This window comes from Xiphophorus hellerii, chromosome 2 (genome assembly GCF_003331165.1).
Source record: "Xiphophorus hellerii strain 12219 chromosome 2, Xiphophorus_hellerii-4.1, whole genome shotgun sequence".
NCBI lineage: Eukaryota > Metazoa > Chordata > Actinopteri > Cyprinodontiformes > Poeciliidae > Xiphophorus > Xiphophorus hellerii.
The window spans coordinates 1,087,424-1,111,069 of NC_045673.1; the positions used below are offsets into that span (position 1 = coordinate 1,087,424).

The 23,646-nt window shown below is 41.2% G+C and overlaps 1 protein-coding gene across 5 annotated transcripts in view; it reads left to right on the plus strand.

The window, feature by feature from the left end:
* LOC116710061 (solute carrier family 66 member 2) overlaps positions 1–19,126 on the plus strand; it is a 32,386-nt gene extending 13,260 nt beyond the window's left edge. For 4 of the 5 annotated variants that reach the window (XM_032548862.1, XM_032548868.1, XM_032548884.1 and 1 more), the window contains exons 4-5: positions 7,503–7,719; positions 17,299–19,126. In XM_032548862.1, the coding sequence (XP_032404753.1) occupies positions 7,503–7,719; positions 17,299–17,473 (392 nt within the window). In that variant the 3' untranslated portion in view covers positions 17,474–19,126. Of the gene's footprint in view, positions 1–7,502; positions 7,720–10,719; positions 16,806–17,298 lie in introns of those variants that run through there. The other variant, XM_032548894.1, reaches the window with a different exon arrangement.
* Positions 19,127–23,646: the final 4,520 nt, after the last annotated feature.

Sequence of the window (23,646 nt, forward strand, 5' to 3'; positions counted from 1 at the left end):
TGGAAAGCTGAGTGATGTGGTGGTTCATTCATTCACCCTGAGGAGGCCAAGGAGTCTGTGGCAGTCTGCAGGCATGTGTGTGTGTGTGTGGGGGGGTGTGTGTGTGTGTGTGTACCATGATATTTCTGGATCACTTCTCAATGTAAGTTGTGATTCTCTAAGATGTTTTTAACTAGTTTTCTTCACGGTGAGCTTTGAGCAATCAGGTGTAAAACTCAAAGTCTATTTATTGAGATTTTAAGGGATTTTTTATGCAAATGTCACTTTGATTATTTTTGTACTTGATTTTTTTTCACATCTCTTTTATAAACTGTCATTAAATAGTTTTAACAAATATGTAAAAAACAGATTTTTTAAAATAAAAGTTACATAATGCAGCATTAATGCCTTGTAAAACAGACTGGAGTGGACCAGGAGGAATCCGTCCATTCATTCATTCATTCATTCATTCATTCATTCATTCATTCATTCATTGTCTTAGTAATTTTGAATAAAAAATGAATTTTAATCAAATTCCATCCATCTTCTTATCCCAGTGGAGTCTCCAGTCCATCACAGTTTTAATCGTTGGTATCAGATTCTCTCCTTTTGGACGGAACCATTTCACTGGATCGTCTGTTTCAGAGTTTTGGTTTTTGCTCATATCTGAACGCTGAACATTTATCTGGCGTTTGGCATGCTGATGCTGATGCTGATGCTGATGCTGATGCTGCAGCGTTAATGTGTGGAAAGGTGATGATGGAGCGTTTTGTGTCGGGCTGATCAGCAGCTACATGTTTTATGAACACATTAATCTGTGGACTGATTCAATAAAATGAAGATCAAAGCACCATCAGCAATTGTTCCTGCTTTCTGCTTTATATTAGATTAAGTTTATTGCATAATTTATACATAACTGTATTACCTGAGCAGACTTAATGAAAAGGTTCAACTCTGACCTCACCTGTTTGATCAGCAGGTCGTCATGTTGAATCTGATCCGTTTGTCTCGTTGTTTTTGATTTAAACCGGCTCATCTTGACGGGATGAAAACCCGACACTGGCGAAGCGTTTGACCCGGCTGACCCGATTCAACGTCGACCTTTTCTGGTCGTGTTTGCAGAGATTAGAAAGAGACAAACAGCCGAGGCAGACAAAGAGGAGTCCGGCTGCAGCTAACGATTATTTTAGTAATCAACTATTCTATTGATTATCAGTTATTTCTATCAGTTATTCTGGTGATTAATCTAAAAAAAAATGGTCAGGTTCTGTCGAAACTCCTGGAGCTTTAGGTAAACATATTTAGCAAAGTGAAGATAAGTGTTGGACTGGAGTTGGATTGAAGCTGAATAATCCAGACTGGTGGGAATAATTCAGCCTGAGACTCACAAACTGATTTGTGAGTTTTGTAGTTTTAGAGAAACGTGACGCACTGATCAGATTTTACTGGATATAACCAGTTCCTGTTTTTCTTTGAGTTCTGATTACAGATTCTGGTTTTGGTTCAGACAGATTTTCTTTCTAAGGACTGTAACACCTGAACTTTGCCTTTGTTACGGTTAATTGGCCATAAAAGAAAAGAAGAAAGTGCTGCAGGTTCAGACAGAGGCAGCATCAAACAAAGTGCTGCTGATGCTTTTAACAAAGTGGGAGTTTTCAATATTGATGTTTTTAATGAATGAGGAAGAAGAAATCCTTTTGGTTCCACTATTTGACCTTTCCATTGGTCCACAGATCACTGGGCAGCTTTGATTATTGGCCCATTGATTGGTGCATCAGTAATTAAATGGTATGGGAGTCTTTTCCCTTATTTTATGCAAATAAATTAGCAGCTGATCAACTGAACGCTGAAACAAGTCCAAGAAGAAGAACGTCAGTAGAAATGGTGAAGTTTCTTTAAAATAAAGTCTCGTCCTGCAGGAGTTATTCAGCAGATTTAATTTCTAGAAAACCAACTTTGACCCAAGCGGTGTGAATAGATCTGAGGGTCCCAGCAGAGCCGTGGCAGGAAGTTGATCTGCAGCAGTTTCTGATTCCCTCCTTCTCATTTATCTCGGCGCTGGAGGCGTCCGCCGCTGGCTCTCCGCGACAAAATGGACGGAAGCGCAGCAGCGAGGATGAATTTTCCAGGTCGAGCCGGAGATGGAGGATGTTGGAGTCTGACTGGATGCTGGTGTTGTTAGTGACGGTGGTGTTGCTTCACATTTGCTTCAGGTTCACTTCAGGTTCAGGCTTTATGGTGTTAGGATTCATACAAACCGTATCAGTCATTCTGCAGGTTTACTAAACTCTGAGCAGAAGCAGCTGCTTCGCATGCAGAGTAAAGCTCTCCCTCTTTGTCTTTATGAAATGGGGATTATTGCTAAGTTCATAAATAATGTAACAGAAATTCATCACTCACAGATGTTTTTGTTTTGCGTTGTTGATTCCAGTGGAGCTAATTAATCAACCTTCGTTTTATTCACGAGGCTGGAGTGAAAAATTCAAACACAGAACTGGAGGCTCAATGGGATTCAGTGGCAGGCCAGAGCTGACCAGCACTGCTGCTGCAACTACCGCTGCAGCAGCTGCTGCTGCTGCTGCAGCGACTGCTGCCGCTGCAGCTACTGCTGCTACTGCTGCAACTACCGCTGCTGCTACTGCTGCAACTACCGCTGCTGCTGCTGCAGCGACTGCTGCTACTGCTGCAACTACCGCTGCTGCTGCAGCTACAGCTACTACTGCAACTACCGCTGCTACTGCTGCAACTACCGCTGCTGCTGCTGCAGCTACAGCTACTGCTGCAACTACCGCTGCTGCTGCAGCTACAGCTACTGCTGCAGTAGCAAAATTCTGCTAAATTTCTAAATGGGGTTAAAACAAGAAAAGCACTGTTTTGAATTGAATATATTATAGAAATATTATAGAAATATTTTTGGTGAAAGCCCTGTGATTTTTGTAGTTTGCAGTAAAATCTCATTACAAATGACATTAACCAGCTGATCATTTAAATGAATGGGAGATTATCCATTTATGAACATTGCCGTTTTTGCGTTATGTTTTAACGTTGAAGTTTACTCAACTTATTCTTACTGCAAATAAATTTACTGCAGTTTTAGGCTAAACTATGAGGAATGTGTTTCACTGGACCTTTACGTCTTTAAAGGAAATAAACACCAAGGTCAAACTTTCCCTGCGTGGCTGGAGCTGAAATAGAGACACGTTTTGAACAGACATTTGGATCCGTAAGTTGGACCTTCAGCTCCACTAACTTGTGCAGAACAGGAAGCATTAAGTCCATGAACCTGCAGGTTTTCTCGGTGTGAATGCAGCCGGACTGTTCTGGCAGATGTGACTGATTCTGCTGCAGAGAGACGCTCTGGAGTTTCTCTGTTAATTAACGGCACAAAGAAGACAAAGACCAGTCCGAACTCGGCGGTTTCAACTCTAAAATAATCTGAACAGAAATGTGTTTTTATTGGTGGTTTTGGGTATTTTGTACATTTTAACTCGTTTTCTTCAGTTGATAACAGAAATGTCATTTTTAATCCTCTAATGTTTCGTTCAGTGATCATGTTTTAATTGTCCTGCCATTAACGTTTTCTTTAAATGTGACTCAGATTTATACCATTTATTTGCTAATTGAACATTTAAAGTTGTAGATTTTTCTGCTCTGAAAAAACTAAATAAAGGAACAAGGAGTTAGAATGTCACTCAGTTTTAAAACATTTCTATCAGCCAGAGAGCCCATCATCTGTCCTTTATTAACTAAACACAATAAGTCGTGTAGGAATGAAATATAATAAGAGAAACACAGGAGACGATTTGAACGGCGATGGATATGAAACATGGCAGACTTGTTTTTTACTTTCTAAAGAGAGAGATCTAGTTTACAAAATAAGACGTTTAAGCGCCGGAGGGGAAATAAATAAAGCAGCAGCAGATTATTAACATGAGAAACTTTCTTCTTATAACGAGATAAAACTCGTTTAACAAAGAAAGTTTCGTCATTTCTTGCAGATTGTGTTTTATGATTGCTGAACTTCTTCTCTCTCAAAACATCTGGCAGGGTGTTTCCATTTTACTGCTTGGACCTTTCCTGTTTAAATGGGAACATTTGGGATTTAATGAGAAACTTCACGACGTTAGTGAGATCCTGCTTCTGTATGTATTACCAAACTCTGGCAAAACAAAACGGTTAGAAGGAGTTTTAGTTGCTCTAATAAACTGAGAGGTTTCAGAGGGGAGAAGATTGTTGTTTCTGCAGCCCCAGTTGGCCCAGTATAAACCAGTTCAGGCCACTGGGAGTTCCAGATTTATTTGAAATTACTGTCTGAGTGACAATATTCAGAATGAACACAGGAAAAGTTCCTCCTGTCCAGCAGCTTTAGTTCAGGGTCAGAGTTATTGGTCAGTTTATGGCTGTTTGGTAAAGTCGGGTCGCCGTGGTAACGGTCTCTGGATCCGATCAACCTGAACACGCTGCTAGCTGGTTTTAAAGGCCTGCTGTTTCATCCAGGTTTCACTTCAGATCTTGTGTGTCTGCAGACAGAGAAGTGATCATGAAATGGACAGATTGCAAAAAGCAACTTTCACACATCATGAAGTGGAGCTGAGGCGTTTCCTTCGCAGAGCGACGGTTGAGTCAGCAGGTCTCGACTCGCCACGCTGTCTCTGCTGGTCTCCATCAGTCCGCGCCGCTCGCCCTGATGAGTAACTCTCTCTCACTCCTTCTTTCCATTTCTAGTCGTCTCATCCTTCATTCCTGCGGCTTGTTGGGCCTCACAGTGCTGACTTCAGGTCTAGTCGTTTCCACTTCACAAATGAAGCCATTTCAGCTCCACAGTCCCATTAAGTTTCCTCGGCTGGCCGACTCCCTGAACTAACTTTGTGTGCAGGTATTGAATTCCTCCAGGCTGTTTGGTAATTGAATTGTTTGATTTTAAATGAGGTCCATGCAAACTGCCTCGCTGCCGTCTGGGTAATAATGCACCTCAGACGGATTCTGTTGGAGAAGAACCTGAGAATGACGGATTGCAGAGATGGAAAGTGGTTGATGCGGAGGCAGGAAGTTTCAGCAGCGATACTTTACATGAATGATGCAAAGCTTTCTCCTCCATTATTGTCCTCCAGCGATTGAATTATGCAGGTAAACATGCGAGGCGGCGAGAGGGAGCGCAGATCAGCTGGACTGAAGTGGAACAAGAGGAGTGTGTGTGTGTGTGTGCGCTGATCAGCTTTACAAATGGAGGGCAGAGTGGGCTGAGGCTGAACTGAGAGATGAAAATGTGACTCAGAAAGTTTTGTGCTCCGGTTTGAAACGGCTCCTGTCTCTGCAGCTGCTGCTGTCAGCAGTTCATACTTCACCTCACCTCAGAGCTGCACAGAACAATCACTTTTTATCTGCCTGGGGAATGAAAGGCACACACACACACACGCCCACACACACACACGCACGCACGCACGCCCACACACACACACACACACACACTCTCTGCTGGCTGCACTGACAGCTCTGATTAGAGTTTCAAGTCAAAAGCCATCAGCAGAGAGGACAGGTTGGTAAAGAGACTACAGTCAGTAAAGTGTGTGTGGGGGTGTGTGTGTGTGTGTTGCTCTTGTCAGCTGCAGGCGTTGTGTCTTTAGCAGGTAATAAATCTATTAACCACCTGGCTGTTGACTGTAAACATGCGGCGCCATGCAGGACGTCTGGCTGCGCGGCTCCATGTGAAACACAGCTGAAGTGTGTGTGTGTGTTGGTGTGTGTGTGTGTGTTTGCATCTGTTTCTGAATGAAAATCATGTTGAAATATTGAAACTGTGAGATTTTTATTGACAAAGCAGAAATAAAATGTTTCTGGTTTGTTAGTCACAGAACACCGACCTGTGCTAGCTAACCGTTAGCTAACCGTTGGCTAACCGTTGGCTAACCATTGGATAACTGTTAGCTAACCGTTAGCTAACCGTTTAGCTAACCGTTTAGCTAACCGTTTAGCTAACCGTTAGCTAACCGTTAGCTAACCGTTAGCTAACCGTTAGCTAACCGTTGGCTAACTGTTTAGCTAACCGTTGCCTAACTGTTTAGCTAACCGTTGGCTAACTGTTGGCTAACCGTTGGCTAACCGTTTGCTTCACTAACCCGAAGCACAGGCTGCGCTGAACATTTTAGTTGTCTGTTATTTTGACAGCACCGTCAAACATAAACCCAGTCAATCTATTTTTAAAATGACAATGATGGCATATGTAATTTCATTTAATTTCCAGCTAAAGATTAGTGGCCTCAGCTGACTGAGTGGCTCTTTGGTTGCTTAGCAACAACCTGCTGGCGCAGCAGCAGTTTCAGTTTTCTCCATTGTGCCTCAAAGCTGCTTAAAAACAACCAAAAAATGGCGCTGAGTGAAAAGTGAGAACAGCTGGAGAGGAAAATGGATAAAACAGGAAAAGTCTTGTCAACATTTTGGAAATATTTCACTAGTTAATAATTATCTATCAACTGACATGTAACTCTCATATTGTGATGGGTTTTTCAGCCGTTTCTCCCAGCCCTAATCATTTTGTAGTTATTTAGCGAAAAATCATGAAATGTCCATAATTTCCTCACCGAGTCGGATAAACGTTCAGTATTCATGCAGATAAAAACTGGATAGAAATATCAACATTTCTACATAAACAACAAACTTGTGACCAAACGGTGCGTTCTGTTAACGCAGCAGCTGCCGCTGCTCTGCAGCGTTTACCGTCATGCTTCAGCCGCCTCGCTAACTAATGAGCTCTTATTTAGCCATCAGCCCTGTTAGCTGCTGTCAGCTGCGTTTCAGCTCAGATGCTCAACTTCGCTGCTCCATTGATGAAACGGCTGATGGATCAGAGAAATGTTGATGTGGAAGGAAGAGGAATAAATTCACAACCTGGTCCGTCGCCAGGCCAGAAAGCTGCTGAGGAGCAGAAACATAAAAATATTTATATACAATATTTTAAGAACATGAGGGTTTGTTTACAGGTTTTAATATGTGGATACAAAAAAGAGGTGCAGTTCAAGGATTTGCTTTGATTTATTGCATTCAGAATTTTATGCAATTAATCACTTTTTATTTATTTTTTTACATCCACTGGAACCTTTATATTTAGTTTCTAGTACGCCTGTAAATCAGACGCACTGCTGCATCTGCTTCTTCTCTGGTCCAACTGGCATCAGTTTCTGCTGCTAAACAATATGATTGGAAAAAGTGTTCAAGCTGTGCTAACAGGAGTTAGCCTGTCAGTGAAGCTATGCTAGCATCTCAATGCTAACCATGTAGCAGCTAATGCTAATGTCAGCATTTCTGAAGCTGCATCAATTCAGGAAAGCTGAATGGATAGAAAAACACTTTGCTATAATCTGATTAAGAACAGATTAAAACTGATAAATATCTTTGTTCTTGAGCTGCTATAGATATTTATTCAATAATTTAGCAGCAAAAAGTGGCTTTGAATTGAAAATGTTGCTGATTTTATGAACTAAAATGAAGGTTTTGACTGAACTGCATATCTTTTCTCCCCTCTCCAGATTTGGACGTTCGTTACTTCTGGAAGTGGAGTGCGTTTGAGGATTACCTGCTCTTCTGCTTCGGCTTCGCGGCGCTCTGCGCTGTGCTCACGCTGCTGCTGCTGGACTCGGCCGTGTTTGTGGAGGCGCTGGGCTCCCTGGCCGTGACCTTTGAGGCGATGCTCGCCGTGCCGCAGCTGCTGCAGAACCTGCAGAACCGCTGCACCAGGGGAATGAGGTATGGCTCCGCCCGACTCACTGCGAGCCACACGGCCGCAGCGGCAGGCTCAGGTTTTATCACCAACCACAAAATAATTCATTTCTGTTCACTGATTCACAGTGAACCAAAAAACTAAAATGTGTTTCTCAGAAACCTTGAAAATTACAAAACAAGCCACCAAAACAAAGTATTTTAATGCAGAAGTCTGGGCATCATTGCAGCCTGAGGTTCTGCTGAGGTTCTTTAAGTCCAGATAATTGTTTGTTCTGGTGGATCACAAATCTCTTTTGAAAATACTGGAGTTTCTAGAAATGTATTTTCATAAAGAAGAGAACTTTGGACCTCGGAGCATCCTGAGATGGGCCTGATGTAGTTTCTGGTTCTGGAACAATCTGTTCTGGATTCAACACGATCAGCTTATTCACTTGTGCCTTTTTGTAACTCGTTCACCTTTTTCTACCACAGTTTTTCCTTCCACTCAACCTTCCTGTAATACGCCTTATTACATCACTCTGTTTAATGTTTTTAATGTTCCAGTTAATCGAGTTTTGGGATTTTTTAGCTGAAAGTCAAACAGAAATGAATCTGTGGGACATTCCTGTTCCCTTTTTAAAATAAATAACCTGTTTGATATTTTAATGTTTGCTGCGTTTGTACTGTAGATTATCACGACTGAAGCAATGAATTATTATTAGGAATAAAAACACAAAGCGAACAATGAAACACTTGAAGGTGGTTTGGTTTGATTCAGTCATTTAATTTCCTCCTCTCTGGTTGCGGTTCTGCCGGCCCGGTTCTCCGGTTCTGCTCTGAGCTTCATTTGGTCCCTAATGAGACAGAACCTCCTGCTGATTATCTCCATTATTTCCTCGTTGTGCAGCTCATCGATCGTCAGCACAAACTGATGCAGTCGTTGTTTCCAGCTGTGGTTAAAAAGCAGCTGCTTCATTTCAGAATAAAAGTTCACGTTTTAAATGGAAACGTGAAGAAAATGTTTTCACATGATACAAATATACATTTAAAATAATATTGAATGATACAAACTAAATGACATTACACATGGACAATATTTTTATAGTTATATAAATAATAAGTTAATCTCTTTTGCTGCTGGGGAAATGAAGATATCAAAGTTATTTTCTGTAAATTTAAAGTATGTCTGCTGATGTTACTTTGAAATAATTAAAATATTTCTCACTTAAAATCCAAATATGTTATTGGGGCTGTCGTAGCTACGCATGTAAGGCACCTATTACTGCCAATAGAACCTCTTTATTATAGTTATTTATTTTTCTTCTCACACCGTTAATGCAGATCTCTGATAGCTGCACAGGAGTCAAATTATGACACTGACCATAATGGTGCTTTTGGAACATCACAAACCAAACGTATTATGAACGGATCCCGTTTGGTTACAGTCATAGCTGTAAATCCTGGGGGGGTTGGGGGGTCCGGACCCCCCAATCTTGGAAAAGTCTAGAAAGAAAAAAACAAAAACAAAAATCATTGAAGAAACGTTTACATTTAAATAATATCAATATGAAAAGGCCAAAAGAAACAAAAAACAAAATAAATCTGCAATTTATCTCAGGAAAAAATAAGAATGAATTTTTAGGTCCCCCCTCCATTACTAGAACAATGGTTCAGTCCAAAGTGTGGGAGGAGCAACAGCAGCTGAACGGTACCGGCTGGCAGAACCACTGGAGGGAGGAGCTAGCTGTTAGCTGTTAGCTGTTAGCTGTTAGCTGCTAGCTGTGGCTCTGCAGCACAAACATAAAACCTTTCAGTAAGTAAATACTTAAAGCAAAAGACATGTAACACCTTTTATTTACTTTTACTGCTCAAAAAGAAGAAACACATTAACAATAAAAATCAGACTGCAGTAATTTCATTACTTTGGCTGAATCATGATGAGCTGCCTTATTAGCAAAACTGCTACTTTGCTTTCATAGACTTTAAGCTTTTTTGTCAAAGGTAGTAAACATCTCATTCATATTTAGCTCTTTAACTTTTAGTTAATTAGAGTTTGAAACTGGAGGAGGGGCTGAGGAAGTGGACCAGCTCAGAGTGGGAGCCCAGAACAGATAGAAAAAAACTAAAAGTTATAACTTTATTTCTCACTCTCTTCAACGTAGAGCCTTTAAAAGCACAAAATAAAATCTGAATATTTTTCTATATAAACTCTCATGTTTTAAATGTTACATTTAAATTATGATATTCCCCAGATATTCATTTCTATCTGCGTGTTTGTTCTCAGTGACCAGGACATGGCAAAACTAAAAAAGGCTTAAATTAAAGCAAATTAACAAGTTATAATTTAAATAGCCCATAACTTGTATTGGGAGCCATTTCAATAAATCAATGGTTATGATGAATTTTATTAAGAGCAGTTACTCATTAAAACTTTTTTATTTAGAGCCTTAAATGTTTGTAAAGGCGTAGCAGAAATTAGATCAGACTGAACAAACTGTATCTAAGCAACATTTGAATTTTAGTTTTATTTCTCTGCAGGCTGTTTACTGAGAATAAAACATGTTTGATGTGCATTACTTGTCATTTTTGGTCCTGCAGCTTGAATGTGGTTTAAAAACTTTCTAAACTACATTTTACTTTACATTTCACTGTAACTTTGCCGACCCCCCAAAATTGTTTTTAAGAAATGTTCCTGTTTATGGTTCCCCCATAATGAGATGGATTTACGCCCCTGGATACAGTTAAATTCAATTAAGCCTCCAGCTGCTCCTCCGCCCGATGGATCAGCTGATCAGCAGCGGCTCTCTGAACCGACGTGCAGGCAGCGGCAGAGATCTCCTCCATCAGATCCCCAGAGTGAAGCTTGGACTTTGTTTCCAGATGTTGTCAAACAGTATTTTTGTAAGAGCGTAAAGCTGCCAGGTTAGACGCTTCAACACGCAGAGTGACGCTGATCAGTTGGATGGATAAAAAAGCCCGACATCATGACGCGTTGTTGCTCCAGTAATCTTTTTTTTTAAGGATTTTTTCGTCACTATTTGACAGCAATCTGACTGTAAGTGGGCAAAGAGAGAGAGGAGAGAGGCCTGGGCCCAGCGAACCGAGGACGGGAGTCGGACTCCAGATACCCGATCTACAGTCTCTATATGCTATGACCACCGCGCCACGCTGACCACGCGCCACGCTGACCACGCGCCACGCTGACCACGCGCCACGCTGACCACCGCGCCACGCTGACCACTACGCCAAGCAACGCCCCTATTGCGGTAGCTTATGCTGAAATTTTCAGTTTCTCTTTGGTAAATTATTTACATTTTTATACAATTTGAGCTGTCTGAGGAATCATCTAGTTCACCTTCTTTCATTTCCTTGGAAAAATCAGTTTTGTCCCGTGATTGCAGCTAATCAACTGGCCCAGAAAAAAGTCATTGCAGAGAAAAGAGTCGACCAGTCGACTAATTGATGCAATCCCTAGTTTCCATCAACCTTTCCAAATCTGATGAATCAAATTATTTAAAAGCTGCTGCTGAAAACAGAAAGAGACGCCATGTTTACCTGCTGTCTGCCTTTTATCTCCTCAGGTCAGGTTCAGGTCCCCTTATATTTCCTCTGAATTAAATTCCTGCTCACATTTTTCACAGAGGAACCAAGCGAAGCGTTGCTTTCAGGCTGACTCTCTGCTCTCAGTAATTTAACAAACTGAAAATGTCCTCAGGCTGTGCAGATGTTCTGATGACTGAAGATTAAACACGTAATAACACTTTATCAGCTTCTCTGCATGACGGACGACGAGCCGCAGAACATCATCTCTCACTTTTCCACACATTTACTCCAACATTAATCAAAGAAGACACAAATGTTCCTGGAGATCAAACAGACTGCTGCAAATTTTATTAAAAAACGTAACTTAATAACCTCCTCTGATAGGCTGCAATATTTAACCTGAATGTTTTCAACATCAGAGACTTTTTCTTTTCTCTTTTATAAAAATGAGCTTGTTTAATTGCAGTCCTGCTAGTTTTTACAGTGACTGATGCAATATGTGATGAGAAAATACTCACCTTCCCTGGGAACCTGTATGCTCAGATAAAGTCAGCCATGTCCAATTACACAGTGTGATTACCGACGCCGCGCTGCTATTGACTTCTTTTGTAAGTGCTCTTAGATTCAGTCACTCAGGGGAAATCAGAGCAGAGAGGAGATGTGAAGCTGCAGCAGAGAGGTGAGACGGAAGGACATGGCTGTGAAAAGGAAACACCTGCAGCACCTGGACGATGCCTGTAAACGCCTCTCAGTGTGATGTTAACTCACTGCTGTGTGGAAATGTTTGCTTTATTTTTCTGCTTCCATGCAGCATTAATCAGCTCACAGTGGAGTTCCCAAACACTGAACTCATTAACATAAAGATTTAGAGTCCAATAAAGCGTACAGCTGCTTTAATTAAAACAATGAGGGAAATAAGCACACAATCAGAAACTGTTGATCTGCATAAAGTTGGACATGAAACCTCAGAGGGATTTGATGTTTACTAAAGTACAGCCTGTTAATTCTCCGGGCTTTAATGACTCCACTGAAACCCCACACAGGGGCTTTATTGCCCCAGAGCGAGGGGCAAAAGCTTAAAGTACAGATGTTTAAAAACTCCAGTTTGAGTTAATCAGGGATTCATGGCAGGATCCCACAGAGGAAGCATCAGTTTAAAACGTAATGCTGATATAATATTTCATAAACTGAGAGAAAACGTGTCAGCTTTAAAACACAAAGTAAAACCACCATCAGAGATAATCATGTATTCTGTCCCCATCCAGCTGTTTGGATGATAATATTTATCATTTTAAAAATATAATCACAAAATCTAAATAAATGCATTCAAATCTCTCCAGTATTTAGTTAAAGTCTTGGTCTCAGTAGGAGAAGGCATTGTTAACATGTAATCCTGATGTCGGGATTTTATCCAAACAGTTTATAAAAATCTGAATTTTTTATCAAAAATTGGACAAAATATCAGCTGCAGTCCAACAGTGAGTACTCCTGTAGTTGCTAATCTATTTTTTTCCTTATTTGCAACAATCGATGCTGAGCTACCTTCTGCTAATGCGTTTTAGCATTTTTGCTAACTATGAAAACGCTTAGCACACTTAGCTTGAATTAGTTTTTATGGATAATTTCTGAAGCAATAATTTACTCAGCTGTTCTTTAAACTCAGTAGAATAAAGTTTTGATGATCTATGATTAAAATTCATTCTAAAAACAGTAAGGCATTTATATACATGCTTTTATTTTGAAGTGGATGAAGACTTTTTTTTAAAACAAATAAATAAAGAATACAGAATAAAACACTGAAACGAAAAACCAAGGCTGATAATAAAACAAACACTTGATGTTTTTATTGACACATGGTTGATATCTACTTGGTTAAAGTTAGCGCTGCAGCATTAGCTTCAGCCAAATTAGCTGAACTGGTGGTTGGTGCTTTAGGGTTAGCGCAGCTAACTTCTTAGCTAGTGGTGCTCACTGCCGACAACAACAAAATCATTTCTGAGATAAGCTTCTTAACTTTAAATTTAAATGTGGATACAGCACATCTAGATGTGTATTTTACTATTATATTTTCTAAAACTATCCATCTATACATGCTTGTCCCTGCAGGGTCAGAGGTCAGGGTGGCTGGTGCCTATCTCCAGATCAAACTGTGAACCTTTCTGGCAGGAAGCTTCACTCAGAGTGGAGTTATGTGTAAAAGGAAAGCTGTTCTGGTTCATCTCAGGTGTTTTTAAATCCAGAGTCACTCAGGTGGAATCAGCAGCTAACAGGTTAAATTAGTTTGTTTCAGTGATCCGTTCTCTCCTGATCCACCGGATTTAGTTTTTTTTATTGTTTAGCTTCCAGCTCTGCCCCAACATGGCCGCCCTCCACCGCGCCGGAGCGGAGGACGGCAGCGGCGCCGCTCTGATGCTAACGCTGCGTTTCCACTCTGACATGTCTGAGCAGGACCGGTCCTGCTGGGCTCACAGCCGGCCGGTCCGGTCCAGTCCAGTCCAGTCCTGTCCGGTCCGGTTCGGTCCGGTCCAGTCCGGTTCGGTCCAGTCCGGTCTGGTCCAGTCTGGTTCGGTCCGGTCCAGTCCGGTCTGGTTCGGTCCGGTCCTGTCCGGTCCAGTCCGGTTCGGTCCAGTCCGGTCTGGTCCAGTCTGGTTCGGTCCGGTCCAGTCCAGTCTGGTTCGGTCCGGTCCAGTCCGGTCTGGTCCAGTCTGGTTCGGTCCGGTCCAGTCCGGTCTGGTCCAGTCCGGTTCGGTCCAGTCCTGTCTGGTTCGGTCCGGTCCAGTCCAGTTCGGTCCAGTCCTGTCTGGTCCAGTCCGGTCCAGTCCAGTCCGGTCCAGTCCAGTCCAGTCCGGTCCGGTTCGGTCCGGCTGTGTTTTCAGTGTCACACCCTTCAGGCCGGCCCACCTTGTTTCCATGGCAGCAGCCCATTAGCTAGCGGCCGCTCAGCCTCCACCTTCTCAGGGTCGGCCTGTGGGGATGCAGCCACTCTGCTAACCTGGAAGTAATGTGTGACCTTTGAACCCGAGCCGAGTCCCAGTGGAGGCCTCTGAGTCTGGGCTGCTTCAGAGACTGTCAACGTTTTCTGAACCAAATTATCTGACAGCTGAACTAACAGGAGATAAAAGTGTTTTTATAAACGCAGAACTCAGATTAATATAAAATATGTTTCTCTGCATAAACAATGAAAAGCATGAAGCTCTGCAGAACTAAAACTGAGCTCACATATTTCTGTTTGTGTAATTTTTATATTTAACTTCCTGCATGTAAATCCACCCGAGGCGTTTTGCCTTGAACAGATAACAGCTGCGTCTTAATTAATCCTGAGAATAAGAAGAAGAAAACCTTTTTTCGCCCCAACAGAATATTTCTGAGGCTCTTTTAAGATTAGTTGAACAAAGCAAGATGCATGCAGCTGTTATTCATTGTCCTTCATTTTTATTTCAGGCTTTCATCAGTTTATTTTACATGCTGCTCCTTCACATGTATTTAGTCAAATTATTCTCTACTCTTTATTTGCAACACGTCAGACTAAACCTTCAGTGAAACTGTACAAAACATTTAAATATCATCTGTTTCCTGGTTTCTACACAATGTTTCATTCATATTATTCTTCATAGTTTCCACATGCAGAACTTTTTCTCTAATAAACACAATCAGTTCTGCAAAATTATGACTTTATATGAAGAGGTTAAAGTTTCATGATTTAGTCTTTTGTTGTTATATTAGTTAACAGCCTTCCATAATATCCTGTTATTAAAGTTTCAGTATGAATTGGTTCATAAAGTATTTAGTATGTTGTTGCATATCATGCAGCCCGTCATATTTCAATAACCTGCAGCGTTCTCCGTGTTCGCCTGGCCTCCTTTCTGCTCGTTTTGTGGTGTGGATCCGTCTCTCCTCTGTCAGGTTGGGAACTTTTGGCTGTGGATCGATCAACATGCATAATTCATAGTCAGTGGGTTAAGAGCAGCTCGGCTTCTCGAGCTGCGCTTTGATTTTCCTCTCTCTGCTGCCCTGCTGCAGCACCGAGCCACGCACGGCTCCATGCACCGCTCTGACGTGTGGGCGGTGTGGACACACACCTCTCCCAGCGTGCGGGGGGGGGGGTGCGCGCGGTGCGGTGTGTGTTTGGGTCAGACGGTTCTGAAGTTCCTGGTGTTTTTGCGGTTTTCCATCAGTAACATCTTTAGGGTTTCCTTCCTCCCAGAAGGTCTGATTCCCCTGCAGACTCTTCATGACGGATCAAGTTTGGGATCCTGGGAGTTTTTATCGTGGCAGCAGATCAGCTAAATGTTCCCACTGAGAGAAACATCTCAGATTTTACTGGAGCATCTAAACCAGCAACACAAAGCAGATCGTCTCAGTTTGTTTAACCGTCAGGCAGAAGATAAATAGATGCAGTGTTATCCAGAAAACATTGGATAATTTATCTGACTTCAGGAAAAAATGCTTCTTGCTTTGGAGAAAAAATAAATCAGGAGTTTAATCCAGTTTTAATCCTGAATTGTGGGACAATAAAGTATATTTCTAATCTGAATCACAAGCAGGTCATTAAATATTCATCCAGTTTACAGGAATGATGGCATCTTTTCTGAGAGAAGGCGTCTGGATCAGAGTTTATCATGTTTTCTTTCTGTTGGACCGTCAACAGCAGACGGAGGAGTTCGTCCTCCTGCTCTGAGCGCTGCAGATTTAAAATTCATTTCTTCTTTCTGACTCCACTGGCTGCTTTCATTCACATCTGATGTGACAGAGATCATGTTTTCAACAGTTCTTTCAGTAGCAACAATATAAAACATATGACATAAAACAATATCTGAGCTCAGATGTTCTCTGATGAAGCAGATAAAACGTCTCAGGCTGAGCGGATCAGAACAATCGCTTCTGTTCAGACACTCATTCAACTAAACTCTTAACTTCATGCATTTATAATGTTTCTTTGATTTATTAAGTAATTTTAACCATAACACAATCACTTCTTAATCTTTTCAGTTTAATAAATCTGTCAGAATTCCTTAAAAATATTTTATTACTTAAAAAAAACCCAAAATGCAACAGGAAATAATACAAGAACCAAACAGTCAGTACAGCACTGCAATGTTTTCACTCAAGTAAAAGTAAAAAATAGTTATTAAAAAACACAGCTCAGATATTATTAACTGTTTGACCAGAATGTCTGATTTAAGTTTTAAAAATCATCCAATTAGACCGATCGTCTGAGTATTCTGGTCTCTGATTGGTAGGTGAGCCGGTCCAGATGTTTGGTCTGAACCGAGCGTCACGGTTCTCTGACGCAGCTTTCTTTCAGCAGCTTTCTGTCGGCATTAATGACCTTAAGCTGGAGCTTCCTCCCCACCCGTTAATGATCCTGCAAAGAAATTAGCATGAAGGGAGATCAGCAGTTTGATCAGGGTGAAGGTCGGAGAGGAGCAGCAGTTTCCCCCGGTGGACGGTCAGCCTGCTGGGCCAACATTCACACGCCGGCCTCACAGCAGGTGTTAGTTTGGGATCAAGCAGAACCGGGTCGTCTCTACCTGCAGGTGTATAATCCCTCTATGAATGGAGGAATCTGCTACAAGGTGGCATCAAAAGTAAAAACCTCACTGCTTCATCGACCCAAACGCCATATTTCAAATGTCTTCCAGTTTAATATTCTGTACAAAATTTAAAAAACAAAATCTTGTTTGGTCTAGTTTATGGGGTAAATATCTTTTCACACTTGAAATAAGACAAAAGTAACTCAGAAGCAAGATATAGGAGCTTGTTTTTTATTATCAATAATTACTTAATGCTGATTTATTAAGTAAATCAATCAATAAATTTCTCTGTTTTAACATGAAAAAAATGTCTTGTTCCAACTGAGATAATCTGCCAATGGAGCTAAAACTTCATCAATATTAAGGATTTATTCACATAAAACTTTCTTGCTGAAAAATTACTTATAATTTACTTTTGTCTTATTTTCGGTGATTTTATATATTCCACTGTAACCTGGTTGTATTTGGTAACATTCAGTGATTTGCAGCGTCGGTAATAATAAAGTTTTTAATGAATGAATAACAAGCTGTGGATGTTTCTCTGCAGTGTGAAGATGGTTCTGCTCTGGACGGTCGGCGACGCCTTCAAGACGGCGTACTTCGTGATGAACGACAGCCCGGCCCAGTTCTGGGTGTGCGGTTCGGTCCAGATCCTGCTGGACGCCGCCATCCTGCTGCAGGTTCTGCTGTACGGCCGGGACGGCCGGGCCAAGCTGGGCTGAACCAGGAAACCAGGAGCTGCTGGTCCAGAACCACATCACATTTTAAACGCTGGAAAACCAAAGAAAATGTTTTTAGTGTTTGGTGAAAGAAACTGAACATCTGCATTTTTCTCTATAAATGCATTTCTAGTTATTTTCTACTATTTATTGGAACCTTGAGGATCATTCAGGGAATCCTGGAGGGGAACGTCCAGCAGGAACCAGTGGAACCAGTGAGAACACTGGTTCCTCTGGTTCCTCTGATGGACCAGTGGAACCAGAGCGCGGTCCATCTGTCTGACTGATGCGTCATCTGGACGGTTCTTGGCGTGTGCAGCATCATGCTGCGGGCGCCTGCAGCATGTTGATGGTTCTGTTTTCTGTTTGGATCGGGTTTGGATCGGGTTTGGATCGGGTTTGGATTGGGTTTGGATCCGGTGAAGGTTCGTCCGTCTGCGGCTCAAAGTTCAGAGAATAATTCAGGGTTTTTATCACAATCACTGAACATTTAACATTATTTTTAGTTCCAGGATTTAAAATTTTATGCTGAATTTAAACGTTTTTTAATCTTCGTGGCACTGATATTTTTCTGTTTTAATATTTCATATTTTTTATAGCTTGAAACAGAATTTGGACAAAGTTTAACAGAGTCGGTCCGACTGAATTTAAACTGAAACAAATCAAATCAAAACATTTTTTGAGGTAGAGTTGAGAAACTGCAACACAAAAACAAAATAAAATTTTAGAGAATCTGAAACTAAAGTATCAATCTGATACTGACTTGGTATCAATAGTATTGATATTTGGGATCAATCAGCTAACCTGTGGCTCTTGTTCTGCGGATCATAAACCGTTTTAATTAACAATAAAACCAAATCAGAAAACCGTCGCTGTGTGAAGGCAGAACCATCTGTAGCTTTTTGTTTTTTTTAACTTATACTTTTATTATTTTTACAGAGCAATAATACATCAATGGTACATAACACAAATGTTCCCGTCTGTAGCTTTAAAAACCAAAGCAGTGGAAAATGTTGAAATAAATATTTTGCATGTTGTTTACATTTCTGGGCCATTTGTAGTTTTTCTGTTATATTTCAGTGAATATATTTGTTTAATAAATAATGCTGATGGTTTTCTAAACAATTTAGATTAAAATATTTGAAGAGTTGAAGACATGGCAGCACAATGACAGGAAACTGAGACATTAATGTTGTTTTTCTCACCTTTCCTGTTTGTTTCCACGGTAACCACGCCGCTGTACTCTGAAGCTATAGCATCTGAGTTACCTAGATCTATATCCACTGTGGGCGTTAAAGACAGAAATAATATATTATTAATAATCAGAAGTTCAGCACGTTAACCTCCGACCTGATTTTCTATCATGTGAGACGATTTTTATATTTATCAACTGAAAAACGAACCAATGAAAATGTAAAATATGGTTAAAGTTTATATTTGATGGGTCATAAATTAGGTTTGACGAATTCAGTCACTCGTCAAACGGCGAATCAGCCGCGTGTTTCTGATGCCTCCGGCTGATAAACATGATTTATTTTGATTAACTTTCAGCCTGAACCTGTGAACTGAACGTCAGATTTAACAGCCAGCAGTTTATTTTTCTCTTGGTGAAAACAGTTAAATATTCCTGAGGAGAATAAAATGTGTTTAAAAAGATTTCCTGAAATATGTGTGTTTATGGTGTGTTTCCGTCCCTGTGTGTGGGTGTGTCCCTGTGTGTGTTGGTGTCCCTGTGTGTGTTTCCATCCCTGTGTGTGTGTGTGTCCCTGTGTGGGGGTGTCCCTGTGTGTGTTTCCGTCCCTGTGTGTGTGTGTGTCCCTGTGTGTGTTTCCGTCGGTGTGTGTGTGTGTGTGTCCCTGTGTGTGTTTGTGTCCCTGTGTGTGTGTGTGTGTCCCTGTGTGTGTTTCCGTCCCTGTGTGTGTGCGTGTGGGTGTGTGTGTTTCTGTCCCTGTGTGTGTTTCCATCCCTGTGTGTGTGTGTGTCCCTGTGTGTGTGTGTCCCTGTGTGTGTGTGTGTCCCTGTGTGTGTTTCCATCCCTGTGTGTGTGTGTGTCCCTGTGTGTGTTTCCGTCGGTGTGTGTGTGTGTGTCCCTGTGTGTGTTTCTGTCCCTGTGTGTGTGTGTGTCCCTCTGTGTGTGTTTCCGTCCCTGTGTGTGTGTGTGTGTCCCTGTGTGTGTTTCCGTCCCTGTGTGTGTGTGTGTCCCTCTGTGTGTGTTTCCGTCCCTGTGTGTGTGTGTGTCCCTGTGTGTGTTTCCGTCCCTGTGTGTGTGTGTGTGTGTCCCTGTGTGTGTTTCCGTCCCTGTGTGTGTGTGTGTGTGTCCCTGTGTGTGTTTCCGTCCCTGTGTGTGTTTCACCAGATTGTGTCTCTTACCGTTTTCTCAAGTTGCTTCGAATGTTGTGATTTTTTCTTTTCCAGGGTGGATGGAGAGAATATTACACTTGTATTCTGGTTTAGTAAATCGTTTGGGGTTAAAGGTCACGATGTGCTGAATGTGTTTATTGTAAAAATGAGCGCTGCAGAAATATTCACACCCTTCAGTTCTTTACACAAAACTCAAACATCTGTGGAGTTTTTCTGACCAAAGTCAGTCGTTCATAACTGAGAAGTGGAAATTAAAATATGAATTATGTTTTTACACATAAACATTTATAGTCAAATCTTTGCAGAATCATCTGCAGGTTTTTATGACGTGGATTCAGGTCTGGACATTGACTAGGCCATTCTAACCCATGGATCAGCTCTGATCTAAACCATCCCATAATATCTGTGGCTGCATGTTTCAGGCTGGTCATCCTGCTGGACGCTGAACTTTGACCCCAGGCTCAGCTCTTCTGCAGGTTTTCCTCCAGGAATGTCCTGGTTTAGTTTTATTTAGGGGTATCAGGTTAAAAGGGGGTTGAATACATGTGCACACCTGACCTTTCAGACTCTATTTACATTATTTTCACCTCTGTGTGACATAAAGAAACAGGCTGTTTGAATCTACAGCTTTAAATGTTGGATAATTTAGTTACAGTAAAAAAAAAAGTTTGGTGGTGAATCCCGTTGTCATGGAAACGCCCTGTGGGAACAGGTTTGGTGGTAAAAAATGGCTCAGAAGGTTCTGCTGTTGGGCCCCGGAGGGAAATGGAAAAATGTGACACTTTAGTCTGCAGCTGCTGGTTAAACTGGTTAAACTGGTTACAGTGGGAGATGGGAGGCTCTCTGTGGTTTATTGATGATTTATTGGACGGTCAGGAGCTTGAATTGTTTTCCTACATCAGCCGGTGTGTCTGCAGAAAACCTGCTGCTGGTCTGGTTCTCTGCTGTGATGAAGTCCGGCTGTTTCAGAGGAAACCTGCCGGAGTCACTTCCTGTCCATCAGTCAGCTGATCATCCAACATGGCAGCTGAACGGCGGCCTGGTTAATGATGGATGAGCTGGACGAAAATAGTTCACCTGCTCTCCAGGTCTCTGGTCGCTCCTCCATCTATTAATAATAATCTTAACGTTTGACCAACATGCAACTTTCATCCTAATTATAGAGGCAGAATCTTTTTAAATAAAGTTTTTCTCAAGTAGATGCAGCAAAAACCTGCCTGGACTCTCCTCTCCTCTGGAAAAATTGATGCGTCACATTTGATAAAGACTGAAAAGAGATCGCCTCTGCAGTTCGGTTTGATGTTTGTCATCTGTCTCCTAACTGAGCTGCTCACAGCCGACTGACTGAGGCTTTCACACGTCTCCATAAAAAGCTTCAGTCGCTGAAAAATGTGGCTAAATTTGTCACTTTTTTAACAAAAATACAGGGTTTGAAAAGTCGTTAAATATTGCAACGAAGTCGCTAAGTTAGCAACATTGCTACTTGCCCCTCCCCTCATTCCCATAATAACCACGCCCCCAGGGTCTCATGGCTCCGCCCACTTTGGTGGAATATTAGTTTGGGGGCGGAGCCAAACGTTAACCTGGGGGATTAGTTACACTTTAAAAAGTTAAAAAAAAAAAAAACAACTTTTATTTATTAACAAATATTTCAATTTAAATTCCTGGGAAATTAATTTCTGTAAATAATAAAAGCTAAAATATTTCAATATTTTTCATCCTGAGTGAAGATAAATGTCAGAAGATCCTGGACAAACATCAAAGGCAACTTCTGGTTGTAAATGTTGCACCAAATCAAATAAATTAAACCAGAATTTACTGTTAAATCGTTCAGGTTGTTACCAATAAAACAACAAACAATCGTTTCTCCTTTTCTCACAAATTAACCCATTAAATTTAATACTTTTTTACCTAAAAACATCTAAAGAAAGGATCCTGCTGACGGATGTTATGATAAATTTTAGTTGGTTTTAGTCAAATCTTCAGAAGTTTTCTTTGAACTCCAAATGTTTCAAACTTCAGCTATGAAATAATTTATAACTTTAAGACATTTTCAGTAAAGTTTCACAGTTTGATGTGAAAGCAGCTTTTTACTGGACCCGACTGGAGCTGCTACTCCTGCAGCCGAATCATGGACCGGCGCCGACCCGGCAGAGATTCTGGGTCACAGGTTCGGCTCGGTTGGAGTTTCTCTTCCTCACAGCCGATCGGCCGCTGCTTCAGAGAAAAGTATTATTATTATTATTATTATTATTATTATTATTATTAGTTGATCCTCCCCACCACAGAGGGAAGGATTTTTACCATGTTTGGATCAAGTCAGTCTGTTTTGCGTTTGGATTTTATGGAAGGTTTTACTAAATGTTCCTGATGGTGTTAACTTTCTGATCCGGGCCTCCAGGACCTCCGCCTCTCCAGACAAAGCTTTAGCTGCTAGCGGATTAGCGAGCGTTTACTGAACTTGTGGAGAAAAAGACAAATGCTGAGGTTGATCCAAAAACAGCCAAGCATGGCAGAGGCAGCATCATTCTGAGGTGTAAAGTATAAGTCTGCAGCGTCGGCGCCAAACGGACCTGATTTTTAATGGCTGCTGACGTTCTGCTGGTCCAACTGGATCTCAGTGCCGCTTCAGAAACTGCTGGCTGAAACATTTTACTGCATTCATTTAATTTCATGAAACAGAAGCAGAGATGTTCTTCTGGGTTTCCTGCTCCGCGGCTCCAATGGTTTTTCCAGAACCTGAACTGGTCACAGATCATTTCCAAACTGTTTGACATGTAAAAACTTTCTTCCTCTCTGTTCCGACCGTCTGAATGTCTCTGTTTCCTCTGCTGTTGCCAACAAGTTGATGAAATGCATAACTAGTGTCCTTCAGCTGCTGTAATGAAGAACGTTTCTCCAAAACTAAATGATGCTGTATTTATACAACCTGGCAGTAAAACCAACAGTCCAGATGCATCTGAAATGTTTCTGTTCGGCCCTGAAAGGTAAAGCTGGGCAGACGACGGATCCATCTGAGCTTCAAACGGCTCGTTTTTCTTTCATCTATAAAGATATGCATATGGCCGTTCAATTCTTCTCCTTTATTGAGGATTTAATAAAGTGCTGATAGTCGGCCAGAGCAGCAGGGAGGTCAGAGTCATTTCATGTGAGAATCCAGCTCCAAAGCCTGCAGATGGTTCTGAATTGAGGGAAATAAAGCAGCCAGGTGAAGCTTTTTACTGCCCATATCTCACTTTAACACACCTGAAATTACCATTTTACAACTTTTATTGACTAAAAATCCTGTAAAGGCTGTACTGAAACCCTGTAGGAGAAATAAAAAATATAAAACAGAGAGATTTTAAAGTTGGTCCATAAAGCACTAACTAGTTTTGGGTCAAAATAGATTATAAATCATGTAATCCCTCAGTGTTTCCAGATCCAGAACTAACAAAGTGAAGCAGAATTAGTTTAAAAAACAAAAAAACTCCATCAAAACCTGGAATGTGGAGAAACTTCAAATCAGGACTGAAAACATGAAACAGTCCGACCAATAAACAATTTGTTGAAGGTTTGAGATTATAGATTATGGTTCAGATTGAAATTTTCCTTAATTCTGTATTTTAACATTTGTTTTTTATGATGCTAAGATCTGAAGTTTCAACCTGAAGCTGTTTACGGTTAGAATCGGCAGCAAAACATTTTCTCATTTGATACAAAACTTAATCTTTGAACGTCTTTTCATTTAGCGTTACTTCCAGCTAATTGTGCTAGCTCCTGCTAATGGTGTTAGCTGTAGCTAATTGTTCTAGTTACTGCTAATGGTGTTAGCT